Source organism: Aspergillus pseudotamarii (assembly GCF_009193445.1).
Source record: "Aspergillus pseudotamarii strain CBS 117625 unplaced genomic scaffold BDV38scaffold_7, whole genome shotgun sequence".
Classification (NCBI taxonomy): domain Eukaryota; kingdom Fungi; phylum Ascomycota; class Eurotiomycetes; order Eurotiales; family Aspergillaceae; genus Aspergillus; species Aspergillus pseudotamarii.
In genome coordinates this window covers 701,698-715,643 of record NW_022475021.1, presented here as the reverse complement: position 1 = coordinate 715,643, position 13,946 = coordinate 701,698, and the positions used below count along the sequence as shown (strand labels likewise).

The 13,946-nt window shown below is 49.9% G+C and overlaps 5 protein-coding genes across 5 annotated transcripts; 2 read left to right on the top strand and 3 right to left on the bottom strand.

Moving 5' to 3' along the window:
* Positions 1–4: 4 nt before the first annotated feature.
* BDV38DRAFT_237417 (general substrate transporter) lies at positions 5–2,223 on the bottom strand. Its single transcript, XM_032053583.1, has one exon. It carries the CDS (start codon positions 2,043–2,045, stop codon positions 477–479), a length of 1,569 nt encoding a protein of 522 aa, XP_031917789.1. The 5' UTR covers positions 2,046–2,223; the 3' UTR covers positions 5–476.
* Positions 2,224–2,603: 380 nt separating this feature from the next.
* On the top strand, positions 2,604–5,045 carry BDV38DRAFT_279073 (glycosyl hydrolases family 31-domain-containing protein; the record flags this gene model as incomplete). Its single annotated transcript, XM_032058906.1, has 1 exon — positions 2,604–5,045. The coding sequence occupies one exon, from the start codon at positions 2,604–2,606 to the stop codon at positions 5,043–5,045; it is 2,442 nt and encodes an 813-aa protein (XP_031917788.1).
* Positions 5,046–6,644: 1,599 nt separating this feature from the next.
* Positions 6,645–7,957, top strand: BDV38DRAFT_279072 (S-adenosyl-L-methionine-dependent methyltransferase; the record flags this gene model as incomplete). Its single annotated transcript, XM_032058905.1, has 3 exons — positions 6,645–6,833; positions 6,890–7,387; positions 7,439–7,957. The coding sequence occupies 3 exons, from the start codon at positions 6,645–6,647 to the stop codon at positions 7,955–7,957; spliced, it is 1,206 nt and encodes a 401-aa protein (XP_031917787.1).
* A 390-nt stretch (positions 7,958–8,347) lies between these two features.
* Positions 8,348–9,541, bottom strand: BDV38DRAFT_279071 (uncharacterized protein; the record flags this gene model as incomplete). The annotated part of the gene is made up of 1 exon (XM_032058904.1): positions 8,348–9,541. One exon carries the CDS (start codon positions 9,539–9,541, stop codon positions 8,348–8,350), a length of 1,194 nt encoding a protein of 397 aa, XP_031917786.1.
* A 1,087-nt stretch (positions 9,542–10,628) lies between these two features.
* On the bottom strand, positions 10,629–12,514 carry BDV38DRAFT_296344 (uncharacterized protein; the record flags this gene model as incomplete). The annotated part of the gene is made up of 2 exons (XM_032062918.1): positions 11,244–12,514; positions 10,629–10,825 (listed from the first exon to the last, which is right to left on the bottom strand). The coding sequence occupies exons 1-2, from the start codon at positions 12,229–12,231 to the stop codon at positions 10,629–10,631; spliced, it is 1,185 nt and encodes a 394-aa protein (XP_031917785.1). The 5' UTR covers positions 12,232–12,514.
* Between the last annotated feature and the right edge of the window lie 1,432 nt (positions 12,515–13,946).

The following is a 13,946-nucleotide window of genomic DNA, read 5'->3' as shown; positions in this document are numbered from 1 at the left end:
CCAGTTCGAGAAAATATACGACGTAGGCAACGCCCTGGCTGATTTCATCCATTGCTCGATAAATCTGGAAGGCTGGACAGCGACAATGACACAAAACCTGGATCGACTAGGTTCAATTCAAAGATACCTTTCCTTAAGTCCAAACTCTCATGATAAATTCGCTTTGTCTCTGGGAGGCCGACTGGCCGAGTACTCGATTTGTTTCTGTAGCCCCTTGACTATGCTGTACAAATTCGCCGTTGCAGACGAAGATGGGGAAGACCAAAGGGCCGCATGTACGTTGGAAGGCAACTTTGTCATCACAGGAAATTAATGTGAAGCTTACGAACGTCCTGTTTATGTACATAGTGTCCCGGGCCACCCTGACATCGTCGACTGCTTCCACCGTTCAAACGACCCTTGAGTATCCTCCCCCAGAGATCCTCAATGATCACATCCCCACGGGAAGAGGTGGCGGACCAGTCGTTCTCCACGTCTCACTTGGGGACAATGGTTGACTGAAAGATATCCACCTCGGTTGATGCAAATTTCCGAGCGGACACGCCTGTTTCAAAAAGAACGTCAAGCTCCGCATATGTTCTCCCTTTCGGCTCTGGTAGACGAAAGAATACCCAAACAACGCAGCAAAAGCACACCCCAGCCCAGAAAAAGGCGGACTTAGCTCCCCAATTCCATGCTGTCGAGGTGAGCTGATAATTTATCAACACATTAACCACTATATTTCCAACGTTGTAGAGGTTTCGAGCCAACACCACAGACTTTGCGCGCAATCGCGTCGATGAGAGCTCTGATACAAGTGAATAGCAGACAGGTCCCACCATCAGGTCATACGTGAATGTGAACACGGACAGGAGTGCCCCAATGGCCCAGTTCACGTTCGCATTATGGGGCGCCAGTGAAACAAAGCCGGTGACTAGAAGAAGCCAAAACAGGGCAATATTCCCGTACAGGTAAAGAGTTCGGCGGCCCACGTGTGTCATGAGAAACCAAGAAAGGATCGTTCCGAGGACCCCGAGCCCATACTGGATCAGCGACATGTTGAACGAAGCGCTCGAAGGGAGTCCTGCTGCAATATAAAACACAGTCGAATAGCCCATGAGTTGTGATCCACAGATTACCTGGATCAACCACACCAAGCACACAATTTCTGTGCGTCGCAGATTCGATCGCTTGAAGCATTCCCGGTACGAAGTGCCCGCTGAGGTTTCTTTTTCAAGGTGATCGGTGTGCTGGATCATGGCCAAGGTATCATCGACAGTATTGTTCGACCGACTCATTAAGCGCACCAGACTTTCGCGTGCTTCCTCTTGCCGACCATGGCGGACAAGCCACCATGGAGACTCTGGAGCCAACAGACACATGATCATCAAAGGGATGGGCCAGGCCCATTGCACAGCGAATGGGATCCGGTACGCCCATTGGTCTGCTCTATCGAGCACCCCTCTCAGCACACCCGACACAATGAATTGGCCAATGACCCAGCAAAGATTGACATAGGTGGTCAAGTATCCCCGAAGCGCGACAGGACAGACCTCGGAGGCGTACGCCACAGTGATGGTTTGAAAGGCGCCCCAAGGGATGCCGCACAGAATTTCCCCAGCTAGGAGCATTTCGATGTTTTGCGCAAAGAATAAAATGAAGATAAATCCAGTGACCAGGCACAAGGCTCCAAAGATTGTCAGACGGTAGCCGAAGCGGTCTTGAACGATGCCCGTGAAGAAAAGGCCAATGATTTCGCCAACAACGGCGCCGTTGGAAAGCGCCGATTTCCAAGGGGCGGAGATCACGTAGGTGCCATCCGGCTGGAGCTGACCATATTTGCGATTGAACTGGGGAAGTGCGTAGAAGCTGGATAGTAACATGACCGCATATCCTTCCATGACCACCGCCATCGAGAGCCCTACTGACCAGACGACTGCCATGGGATAGAGGCGGATGGCCTCCCGAAAGCCCATATCACGTTCGGATTGGACAGCATGAGCGGCGTTGTCCATGCCCTGATTCCGCTTCGATTCTATATGGACAATTTCCGAATCCTTCTCCATCTTCGATGATCTCCCCACAGGTGAGGTGGGAGGTTCGATAGAGGGTATGGGTATAGAGATGAGACCAAAGCGATCTGGGGGTAAGAATCGACTATATAGCCATAGTCCGTATGGCTCACACCGGACCCCAGTCCCTGTGGAGACTACCCCAGAAATACACTTTGACTCTATTCCGTCGAAAGAGACAAGGAGAGAGAGTCAATAGAACTGGGGCAAAGAAAAAATAATGTTTGTGACAAGAACTAAATGGGCCGGAGGATCTTCGCTAAATATCGGAAAAATGCCTGAGGCAAACCAGCCGATGCCAGCGAGCCAATCGCTGAATTACTCGCTGAATTTCTCGTCGAATCACATCGCGGAAATCACTCGCGGAATCGCTCGCTGAATTACTCGCTGAATTACTCGCTGAATTACTCGCTGAATTACTCGCTGAATTACTAGCTAGGTTATCCGTCCCTCGCAAATGTAGATCAAGAAGTTGTGGAAATTATAAGTATCAGTCCAGAGAGTTCCCAGAAGTCGCATGTCGAATGTCTCTTCACCAAAAGCCGTTGAATGATGGCGTTCACGACTAATCCTGTCCCCAACCCGCAGGCCGTAGTTTGCGGCTCGACATATCGGTTTACCATTCTAACCGATCGCTTGGTTCGGTACGAGTGGGCTTTTGATGGCTGTTTCGAGGACCGAGCGTCTACATTCGCCATTAACCGGTGCTTCCCGACGCCGCAATTCCGCGTTGTTGACAACGATGATAATCTCGAGATCATTACCGACCATTTCCATTTATGTTACGATAAGAAACGATTTTCTCCTGCAGGGCTGAACGTCCATTTCAACTTCAAACACACCAACTGGGGAGCTCCTTGGCAGTATGGACTGGACGAGAAGTTCCAGTTGGGTGGCTCGCTCAACTTGGGCGGCACAGCTCGGACCCTTGATCTTTGCGACGGCCGTTGTGATATGGGAGAAGGGGTGATTTCCAAAGCCGGATACGCCGCCCTCGATGATTCAAAATCCATGCTCTTTGATGGAGACTTTGTTGCGGGTCGGAAACCTGGCGATCGTATCGATGGATACTTGTTTTGCTACGGTCATGACTACAAAGCTGCGATCAAAGCTTTCTATTCGATATCCGGCCACCAGCCCATCCTGCCCCGATATGCACTAGGCAACTGGTGGAGCCGATACTATGCCTATCACCAGGATGAGTATGTCCAACTGATGGACGACTTCCGCGCACACAACATCCCAATATCAGTGTCGGTGGTGGATATGGACTGGCATCTGGTTTCAGACCCTTGTGTACCTCATGCCGGATGGACTGGCTATACCTGGAATAAGCATCTCTTCCCAAATCCGGAGAAGTTCCGGAGTGACCTGCATAAGAGACGCTTGAAGATTACTCTGAACGATCACCCTCATAATGGCGTTCACTCACATGAAGATGTGTACGAGGAGATGGCTAAAGCACTGGGCTATAATATCCAGGAAAAAAACCCCATTCTCTTTGACCCCTCTAACCCCAAGTTTATGAAAGTGTACCTCGAGATGCATCATACTTTAGAGAAAACAGCATGTGACTTCTGGTGGATCGATTGGCAGCAAGGCCCTTACTCCAAAGTTTCTGGCCTCGATCCCCTATGGCTTTTGAACCATTTCCACTACATTGATCATGGTCGAGATGAAAATGTCACTCCACTTATCTTTTCTCGATACGCTGGGCCTGGAAGCCAACGATACCCTGTAGGATTTTCAGGGGACACAGTGGTCACCTGGGATTCTTTGGCCTTCCAGCCGGAGTTCACCGCAACCGCGTCGAATATAGGTTATGGATGGTGGAGCCATGATATTGGCGGCCATATATTTGGGAGCCGAGACGATGAACTTGTTACCCGCTGGGTCCAGCTGGGTGTCTTTTCGCCTATCTTCCGACTACATTCATCTGATTCAAAGTGGAATTCGAAAGAGCCGTGGATGTATCGCTCAGAGTACGAGAAGGTCATGTCTAACTTTATGACGTTACGACATCGACTGGTACCATTCTTGTACACATGTAACGTGATTGGCTCTATTGAGGGTGAGCCTTTGGTGCAGCCGATGTACTGGTGGTACCCGGACGCCGAACCGGCCTACGCGTGTCCCAATCAATATATCTTTGGATCGCAACTTTTAGTTGCTCCCATTGTTGAACCTCGTAATAAAACAACGAACCTAGGGGCTGTTAAAGCATGGCTGCCACCCGGTCCCCGGTTTGTTGATATATTTACTGGTCAGCTGTATGACGCAGATCGTGAGATCACCTTTTACCGGGGGTTAGAAGAATACCCTGTTCTGGCCCGTGAAGGAACCATTATTCCAATGGATGCCAGCCAGGTTCCTGAAAATGGTTGCTTGAATGTGGACGAGTTAGAGTTTCTCGTTGTAATCGGCAACGATGCGGAAGCCATTGTTTTGGAGGATACTCGAGATGATGCGCCTGATGCGACGGGAGACAAGGGCCAGCGAAAATTTGTTGCACACTTCAAACAGGCAGAAGGAAAGCTTACCGTGGAGCCAATGCAACGCGCCTCAAAATTCCGATTTCTGTCGTTGAAGTCCGTGCCAAACGACTTGAAAGTTTTCTGCGACGGTATCGACAGGACGAAAGAGGTTAAGGTGACCGTCGAAGAGGCATGTCATGCGCCTGGCCTCGTTATTGAATGCTCGTTCTCTGAGATTGGTCAGTGCATCGTGATTGAACTCGGTTCCGATCCTCAAATCGGCGTGGTGAATCCGACGAGCCACCTTGAACGCCTACTACTGGACTATCAATGTGCATTCGAGATGAAGGACCAGCTGTGGAAAGTTGTGACAGACCACATGAAACCTTTCAATGCTGTGACGAGTACATTGCTATCGCTTGGTTATGATGACCCTATCGTTGGTCCGGTGTTGGAGCTACTGTTGGCAGACAGCCGGCTATATTCACCTTCGGGAATGCGGACGACAACCAATAAATAGGTCATCTACAGTTCGAAGGGTTCTTGACCGTGGAGTTGTGACCCTCTAGAATAGTAATATGGTACATGACTCGTCCACATAATATTATTATTCTCGGGACAGGTTGACAAATTAGGATCTCATTGATGGAAATGCCGCAGTTGTCGGACCCTGTATCTTCCGAAATGCTAAGGAGTTAGGTTAGAAATCTGTCAATAGCAACAACATCTCATTCCAGTGTAGAAGAGTTGAGAAAAGAATCCCGTCCTGGGGGTCTGCAGGTTTTATCTCATATTGCTAGTCACGAAGGAAGTATGAACCCTGCGATGGTGCCATGCCAAATGGCGACCATCCGAGATGTCCGCCTAGATTCAAACCCTTTATCTCCTCCAGATCAGGCACATGGCATCCAAATACGCTCAGTCAATCCACTAAGACCTTTCTTTAATATGGAACAATCCACCATCGTATAGAGGATATCATAGTCCTATTGAATTCTAGATAAAAGAAACTACAAATAGGGCAAGGCCAGATTATAGAGAAAGATCTTAAAAGACGGCGGCAGGCACTGATTTGTAAAATACAATAAATTCTCTCAGAATATCCCTAGTATTACGCCTAAGATGACCTTGGCAAGTTTTTTCATAATATATTTGTAGAAGCTCTGCTGCCCCTGGAAACCTCCCCCTATCTAATAAAAGTGATTCTGCAGAACCAAGATTAATAAATCACTAAGAGCCAGTATAACTATACGTAAAATAGTCACACTGCTAAATATATAATGGACATACATTTTGGTTGTCTCCAAATACAGGCCATGCTAAAACAAGCATTAAAGAGCAACTCCATTTTTTACACAGTCGACATCAAGCCGACGCTCATCTAGCCCTACCGGCGTGAAGGCTCAACTAGCAACAGCATCGCCAAGGGTGGCTTTTGTGGACGGTAGCACCAATTCAGGATGCATAAAAGCGAAGAGCTTGTTGAGCTTCCTCGCATCGGACGATAGCACACCATGGCAAGCGAGCACGGACGTGGTTAAGAAGATATCATCGGCGTCGTCTCGTGATACCACCGTGTGTATGCTGTCATTCATCCCAAGGCTCTCCTACGAAGTAGACAGCATCGGTACTGATAGTCTCTATAGGTAGACGACATCGGTCTATTCCAAATACCTGCCTCGATATACCGCCACGGATACATTTAATCAAAAAGTCGATCTAGTTGTAGGGCTATGAATAGAAGCATGGAAAGAAGAATACGATCGTCGGTTGCACCGTCATTGGAGAAGATTGGAAGTTCTATATCATCTACAGCGTTGCGAGCGCATCGCCTCAGCTCTCTGAAGTTGCTTGTAGCCTTTCTGGGGAATTTTAAAAATTAGAAGGACTGATAGGGAATCTGTGAATTGTATACACTCTGGATCCAATTCCAGATAAAGAAAAATGTCCTCCCAGGGCTATGCAGACAACGTGATGTCAGTGACCCATTCTTTCATTCACTTCCCTTCCCTTCCCTTCCCCCTCTTCCAACTTCACTTTTGTTCACCCACCTTCTGTTCCCTCTTCTTTGTCACTTTCAACCTCGTCCTCAACCACACTCACCAGAGGGAATCGCGCCATGGCCTCTATTCCGTCTTCCTGCAGCCTCATGGAGCTGGCGAACCTTATCTCCCAGTCAATCCCAATGCTGCGGGATGAGTCTCCTAAGCACGCACATAACGCCCGTGAAAACGTGATTGACGCCTGTCGCAGGATGCTGACCCTCGTAGCAAGCCCTGCTGAGATGCTCAAAGAGATGGCTTTGATTGTAAGAAGCCATGGTCTGACACCGCCAATGGCTGTTGGCTAACCAGATGTACAAAGGACAGACAGAACCTCGCATCCTTGCAGGTCATCAACCACTACCAGATCGCGTCCATCGTTCCTCTCGATGGAAATATCCGTATATCGGAACTCGCCAATAAGTGTGGGCTGGCGGTGGACATTCTACACCGGATCTTGCGACAGGCCATGACCTACGGTGCATTCAGCGAGCCGGAGCCTGGCTGTATTGCGCAGACAGATGTCTCGAGGGAGATACCTCGGTTGTCTCCGCTGCTTACTTACCAGCTTGACGTTTGTTTGCCCTCCATGGTCCGGCTTCTGGATTGGTTGAAGGACGTCGATGAAGGACACACGTGCGCATATCAGATAGCTCATAACACCAAGGATACCTGGTGGTCGTCTGCTTCCAAGAAGCCCGAACTGATCGAGAATTACGGAAGGTATATGGCATTGATTACAAGTGGTGGGGCCCACGATGTGAGTTACCTTCTGAGGGGCTTCGCCTGGGAGGAACTGGGAGACGCCATTGTCGTAGATGTGAGTGTCGATTTATCTACTCAAACTCTCTTATATTTCTAATGAGCATAGGTTGGCGGTGCGGATGGATTCGTCGGAATTAGCCTCGCAGAGGAGTATCCTAACCTAGCCGTGATCGTGGAGGACAATGTCGGGCTGAAAGATAGTGCCGATGACAAGATCCCCCATCATTTGAAGTCAAGGGTGGTCTTCTTACCTCACTCGTTTTTCAAGCCTCAATCGGCATTAAGCCGCGATGCGGATGTGTTCATCTTGAGACACATTCTGCACGATTGGAATGACAAGGATTGCTGGGCCATTCTGCAGGTTCTTGTTGATAGCATGAAGCCGGGAGCCTCCATCCTCGTGGCAGAGCAAATTCTTCAAAGCCCTGGGGCTGCGACTTGGCAGCGTGAGCGAGTCATGAGAGCATTAGATATGCAGATGATGATCCAGTTCGGAAGCAAGGAGAGAGCCTTCGAGGACTGGAATGCATTGTTTCTGTCCGTCAATCCACCCTTAGACATTGTAAATTGCGTGCACCCAGACGGCAGTGCGGACTCTTTCATGGAACTGAAGAAGAGAGCATGATTGCGGTGGCTTTAACTTCAGAGCAAACGTTGCCATGCGTGAGCTTTCCTGGGTGCCGTGTGATGGGGTTTATCATTGGTATTGAGGGCAGATATTGAAAGGTCCTTTCGACAAATTTGGACGAAGGCCTCACGGTAGGTCGATATGCTGTTCTGTTATTATTATTCCAATTCATAAGCCAATATGCAAGATGTTTGACGGATGAGATTATTTCACTTGATTTCGTTTGCCAACCACTGGCCATAATTTAAAGATGTAAGACTTCAGCCAATGTCTCATATTTGATTACATTAGTATTCCAGTAATATATATCTAATATTAATAGCTATGTACTCCATCCATCGGGTGATATACCCCAGGGAGTTCAGGTGATCTACCACACTACCGTCTTCAACCGGCTTGGGTGTAAACCGTGGTGTTACTGACAGACTCAGCGGGCAGCCACTGTCCGGCAACGGTGTTGTTGTACGTGAGTTGGGCGAGGGTAAATGTGTTGAGCTCAGACACCAAAACCGTGGCATCCAAGGGCAAGACGCGGTGCACCTTGGCGTTCTGAGTGGGCATGGAGATGTACTCTTCGCCGGAAATAGATGTGATGGCGGCGTCAAAGTTCACGCGGATCAGGGCATCGGGCGAATGGGTGCTGAGCAGCGACGTCGACAAGAGCCACAAGGCTGGGCCACCTGCTTCGGTTGACGCGTCCGCGATATGCAGTAAACCAGAATTAGTGCCGAGCAACGGGTGCTGGAGCTTGAAGAACTCCATCTCTCCAGAGGATCCGATATGGCCAAAGGTGCCGGTGCCGCCAGTGGCATTCCCCGCGAGCGTGAACCACACTCCACTCATGGCACCGTAGGCGGTGGTCATTCCAACGGCGTTGTTGCCGACGCTGGGCGGAATGGGCAGCTGCGTCGTCTCGCCACTGGTGACATTGATGCGCATGATGGACGAGTCATTGTCCTGCGTGACGTAGATCAAGCCCGTGGTCGGCTCCTCCTTGATAAACACGGGGCTGTTGAGGCACTGGTACAACTTTTGGTCCGTGGAGTTGGAGACATCCGCGGAGAACACATAATACTGGCCAGTTTGCTCGGATGCCACCTTGAGGCCGGCCCAGACGCGGTTGCCGATCTCAAACACACAATGCGGGCCGTTTCCGGGCGCAGGGATATCAATTGTCTGTACGATGGAGGGCGTAGTCGAGAGGTCTTGGCCGGGATCCACAAGCAGCAGCTTGTTGTCGGCCTGCAGCGACAGCCACATCATGCCCGGGTATATTGTCGATGGCCACACGCCATGTAGCTGGGAACTACTGTTCTTTCCCATGGGGAAGGAGTGATAGGCAATGGGCTCCTCGGTGGTTGGATCCAGCTCGATCTTGATAAGCTCGCTGTCGGACATCTGTGTCAGCAGCACGAAGTTTGTGTTCGGCACGCGCGCAAACTCATGCGTCTCAGTGGTGGCCGGCATCAGATACTCAGTGACGCGACGGCTCACGAGTGAAGTGACGGAGTTCTGCGCTGACGCGGCGGTGGCGCCCAACGCCAGCGCGATCACGAGCGACTTGACAGTCTGGTACAACATCTTTGGTGGTTCCCTGCTTGATGTTGTTGTTTTTTTTTTGTTTTGTTTTCGCTGGGCTATCTCTGCACATGGTCGGACTAAACCCCCCTATTTAAGTGCTCGCGACATTTGTAATTGCGCAACGCCACATCTCGCACTAGAGATGTGATATGTCAGCCCTGCTACTCAGGCAGGAAGGATCGTCTACAAAACCCATCCATTCCAAGGAACCCAGGAACTAGGGACCAAAAGCCGTTAGCGTCAAAAGTGGGTTTCAGCCATTTTTCCGATCATTTCCCAGATCTGGGAGATCGTGTATCTTTGGATGTACATCTTTTCCAAAGGTGAACACCAGAAGAACCAAAGGGGGGCCGGCTAAACCCTAAATCTGAGTTCGTGGAGACGTGGACATGCTCGGAGTGATTTGTGCATTCTAGCCTTTCAAGATTGTCGCTTTTCATTGCGCTATTCAGTTAGTATTGTCGGCAAATTGTAAGACACTGTGGGCCTCCAGGCAGTATCTAAATTAGTTAAGCACTTTGTCTCGTATTTCCAGCTCCCCAGGAGAGTAAGGGATTGACCAAAAATCTCTACAGCTTCGCTCGCCAGAAATCTGAGTCAATTCCCGGTCGTTACTTATATATTGTATTTCCTGGAGATTACTATGGCTTTTTATAAACCTGTTTACTAGACAAGTGGTCAAGATATTGTTATAATTGGGGACATAGAAGAGCTTTGAACGAGGGGAAAAAAATTAAGGTTGCTGCAGAATTATACAGTGGCGTTTACTATTCCCTGCTCCATAGACACCGGATAATTTACGCTGTCCTCATAGAGCCTGGAAGCCAGGGAAAATCAGGAGTCAGTTTTAAAATATCCAGTATTATAACGAAGAGCCAAACTTAAATCAACAGTCCTGGGCCACTCAATCAGGAAAGTACACTTCTCTCCCTACGTTGGTTCTCCCTTTTTACCCACCAGAATTAAGAAAGCTGCACGATTTGGTACCAGTCGCGCGTTTTTCCTCACCCTACCTTCCTGCGCGATTTGGGTTACATCCTGATTGCTCCCGGGTCATACAGAAAACAAACTTAAATAGAGCTTCTATTTAATCCTTGGCGAACTTGGGGAGCGGCCGTCGTCGGCATTTGCAGTAGTATACATTGGCCCGATGATCAATATCTTGAAACCTCTCCTTGTGCAATGCATGCTTGACAGTCTTTGGATCCATAATTCGCACTGCAAAGACCGCTGCAAATTCCCGAGGTGAGTGGGCGTAGGATGTATCCCCAGGGACCACCATCCCTTTTTGATTACTATTAGCAAAATAGATTCAATTTCAACTTGCCCTCCAGGCGGTTCACTCACTTGTTGGTCCATCCTGGGCTCTTACATGTGCCTGCCCGACATTCTAGCGCAGCACGACACTTATTCTTCGCGCCGCAGGGTGAGTTCAGGCTCCCATCGGCTGGGTAGCATTGTTTGCGCTCTGGGAATACGATGTTCTTGTAACAATAGAGGCCGGAGCCGCAGTCCGAATGGCGCTCACACGCGGCGTTCTCCATGCCGGGGCAGCTGTCGCATTTGCCTCGAACACAGCAATGACCTTTGAAACATTGCTCCGTCGCCGAACATTTGTCGCCGTAGAAATGAGTATGCCCACACTTCCCGGCGGATGAACAGTAGGTCGGACGACGGCCTGGACAATCACCCTCTGTCTTACAAGACTGGCTGATTGATACAGCACATTTGTTATTCTTGCAGTAGCCGGTTTCGCATTCGTTGTCCTTGGTACAGTCGTCGTTATAGTTCAACCGCTTGTTCGCACATTTCCCGTGGATGCACTTGTAACTCGCACACTCTCCATCGTCCCGGCAGCTTCCACTATCCCTGACCCCCTTCTTTCCGCACGTGCCCTGTAGACAGAGTCTGGATTTGCACTGCATCCCCGCGTGACACCGGCCGCCATCTTCCACGTCCATGGGCCGACACTCACCCGGGCAGTACCTCGACGCGCACTGCTCGGGGATATGGCACTGCTCATAATCGCTGAGATCCCCGGGGACGCAACGATTATTGTGGCAGGCGTTGGAGGCACACACCCAGTGAGTGTCGCACTCGTCTCCTTCCTCTAAATCATCGGGGCGGCATATGCCCCCTAAGCAAAATCTCGAATCGCATTGCTTGCTGTGCTCGCAAGCACCCCCCAGTTCTCTCCCCTTGCAGACCCCATTGACACAGAAGGCCTCACACTCGTTGCCCTTGGTGCAGGTCGCTCCGTCGGGTTGTGGAGGCTTGCATAGCCCATCTGATAGGGAGCAGAATTCAAAATCGGGGCATCGCGGGCTACAGCTCCGATGGCAGGTACCACTTTTGCACACCCCAGGGGCGTAAGAACTAAGCTTGCCGTCTCTAGAGTCCTTGGATTCGCGATAGCGGGAGTAGTACTGACGTTCTTGCAACCGAAACATGAAACGCTCGATATACTTGCCACGATACTCTGCCTCCTCCTTGCTTAACCATATACAGTTGTGATCATGGCATAGGGAGACGCAGTCATCATTGGCGCTGCATTCTTGTTGGAACTCTCCCTCAAACCAGCCTACTCGATCAAGCAAGATCCGAGGCTCACGGCGATAATGGTAACTGCTGCGGCATGTTGCCAAAGGGGCAATTCCCAGTACGAATAAAGGTATCCAACTGCCACGCATGCTGCTCTCTGCGGATAAGTGGAAACTGTGATGACAGTATAATTATGTCGGGGGGGACGGAAAGAGTAAGGGACTTTATAGAGACCGTGGCACGACATGCCCATGGGAGCTGAAGAAGCAGATCTCTCTCGTCATTCAGGTGGGACCGACCTCTAGCCGGATGAAGCGGAGATCAGCATCAATGAGTTCGTCTACTGTCTCCTACATGAACTCTCCCCACTTTCAGGATTTTCCTGCACACTAGCGAGCTGGACTACTTTTGCGGTCTCTCGCAAGGTCTCGGCTCTCTCTTTGTATTCATCAAGCATGGCAGGCTCGTTCATACAGGTTGTCATACGGAGAAGCACCTTAAATAATACATTCTTACCGCGTAGCCCAGAACGTCGCTTAACTCCATTAAGGAAGCTTCGAAGTCATATAGCCGGCTAGAATGACATCGCCTCTCAAGACCGCGTCATTTCTGGCCTCATTGGTCTACCTGAAGAGGGCAACGTTGGGCAGCAGCGCAGCTAGTCGCGGTGTGAGCGAACTCCCAGGAGTGGAAAAGGATGTGCTGAACAAGCCGGGGGAGCTCTTATTAAAATCTTAGAAGGCCAAGAAGCGGGACTAGCTCAGGACTCAGGCTTCTCTGTGAGCGCTCACCGCTTGCTCAACGATCGTCGTGGCGCTTTTGGATAGTGATCTCCTGGTAGAAGGGAACGAAGTCGATCGCTTCCAAGGTGGGTTTTAGACTATCACTACTATGGCGTTCTATCGACTGCAGAATAAAAACAAAGAAGAAAACAAGAATTCAGAGATTACGCCAGGTGCTCTTCGCCATCACTCTCCAGCCGACCGACGGTAAAGAGCTTCTATCGCAGCTTGATCGACTTCCATACCCGGCGAGCACCAACCCTACCCAGCATGTTCGAACAGTACTAAACGTAGATCCAACGCCGTGATCAGCATGGAGGAACGAGTCGACTCCCTCAGGTGCCTCATGAATCCATTAAGGAATGGGTTATCCCATCAAACGTGAGCGTTCTCCCCTCCATAGTGGTCACTCTCACTTCCACCCCGAACACTGGATCGCCGCCAACACGAAAATACCCACCTCGACTAGTATTTGGTTTCATTCACTAAAGGCAGTCGACAGGGCGTAGACACCAAATACGTGTCCACGAACCCGGAAACTCGAGGCCATCCCCCTCACACCACAAAAACACGGTAAAACGCAGAAGGCGAGCTGCCACCTAATCATACATCACAGCGTTGCATATGCAAAGCTATACCTGGATCTCGCGACCGTCTTGCAATGCTTCTAGTTCACGGCTGTCAACATAGCAGTAGCCGTAAACATGGCAAGGGATCACTTCGTTGAAGTTCTTGAAACTGGTTAGAAGAGCGCCAGGGCCAGCCGTGACGAATCCTGCGAGGTGGTATATCATACGTATAACGATAGAATGGGTACGGTGGGAGCGAGACAACGGGTAAGGCCACTTCAGTGACCTCGTATGCAGGCCGACGTAGACACTCTTTGCAGGGTTGCGTATCGCGGTAAGGGAGTCGCTAGTTCTGTATCATGACTCGTTATAAATAGAAATTAGGCATTTGAACGTTCTTATCGTCCGTGGCATAATAAAGTTTATGTCTACTGTAGATCGCTCTAAGCTTAGTTAAGGTTACCAAGTATAGTAGTGCGGGTGGAGATGAAGTAGGAAGGGATGTGAATCTAG

Excerpts from the sequence above, each read along its gene's own strand:
- BDV38DRAFT_237417 (XM_032053583.1), bottom strand. The coding sequence starts at position 2,045 with ATGGAGAAGGATTCGGAAATTGTCCATATAGAATCGAAGCGGAATCAG.